Source organism: Echinops telfairi, unplaced genomic scaffold (genome assembly GCF_000313985.2).
Source record: "Echinops telfairi isolate 266 unplaced genomic scaffold, ASM31398v2 ScPeMD7_3;HRSCAF=10, whole genome shotgun sequence".
Classification (NCBI taxonomy): Eukaryota; Metazoa; Chordata; class Mammalia; order Afrosoricida; family Tenrecidae; genus Echinops; species Echinops telfairi.
In genome coordinates this window covers 44545577-44546034 of record NW_022103899.1, presented here as the reverse complement: position 1 = coordinate 44546034, position 458 = coordinate 44545577, and the positions used below count along the sequence as shown (strand labels likewise).

General features: G+C 53.5%; 1 protein-coding gene across 1 annotated transcript in view; it reads right to left on the bottom strand.

The window, feature by feature from the left end:
* Positions 1 to 274: 274 nt before the first annotated feature.
* LOC101657191 (C-X-C chemokine receptor type 2) overlaps positions 275 to 458 on the bottom strand; it is an 832-nt gene continuing 648 nt past the window's right edge. Inside the window, exon 2 of the mRNA XM_013004350.1 lies at positions 275 to 455. Coding sequence (XP_012859804.1) covers positions 275 to 455 — 181 coding nt within the window. The remainder of the gene's footprint in view (positions 456 to 458) is intronic.

Genomic DNA, 458 nt, shown 5'->3' with positions numbered 1-458 from the left:
CTTCCAATGGTGGGAACTTCCATTATTTCTTTCACTCGAAAGAATGTTTTCCAAATTGCGAGCAGGGAGAGGATGGTCTGAGCCCTATGGGTGGGGCAGTGAGAGCAAGGTTGTTCTTGACCCGTCCAATGGGAGCCTGGCATGGATGCTGCCTCTGCTCAGGTGTGTGCTGCTGTGGCTCAGAGACGGTCAACAGCCATTGTCTGGGAGGCTGAGAGTAGGATGATAACAGTCAGGCAGGAACCCCGAGGGGCTGGAGAAGGAGCAGGCGGTGCTAGAGGGTCGTAGAAGTGTTCCCTGAAGATGAAGCAACAAATGAAGGCCTCCCATCCTTGGCCAAGAAGTCCTTGCTGATCAGGCCATGACTGGCCATGATCCTGAGGAGTCTGTGTCGAAACTTCTGGCCAATGAAAGCATAGATGATGGGATTGAGGCAGCTGTGGAGGAAGCCCAGAATC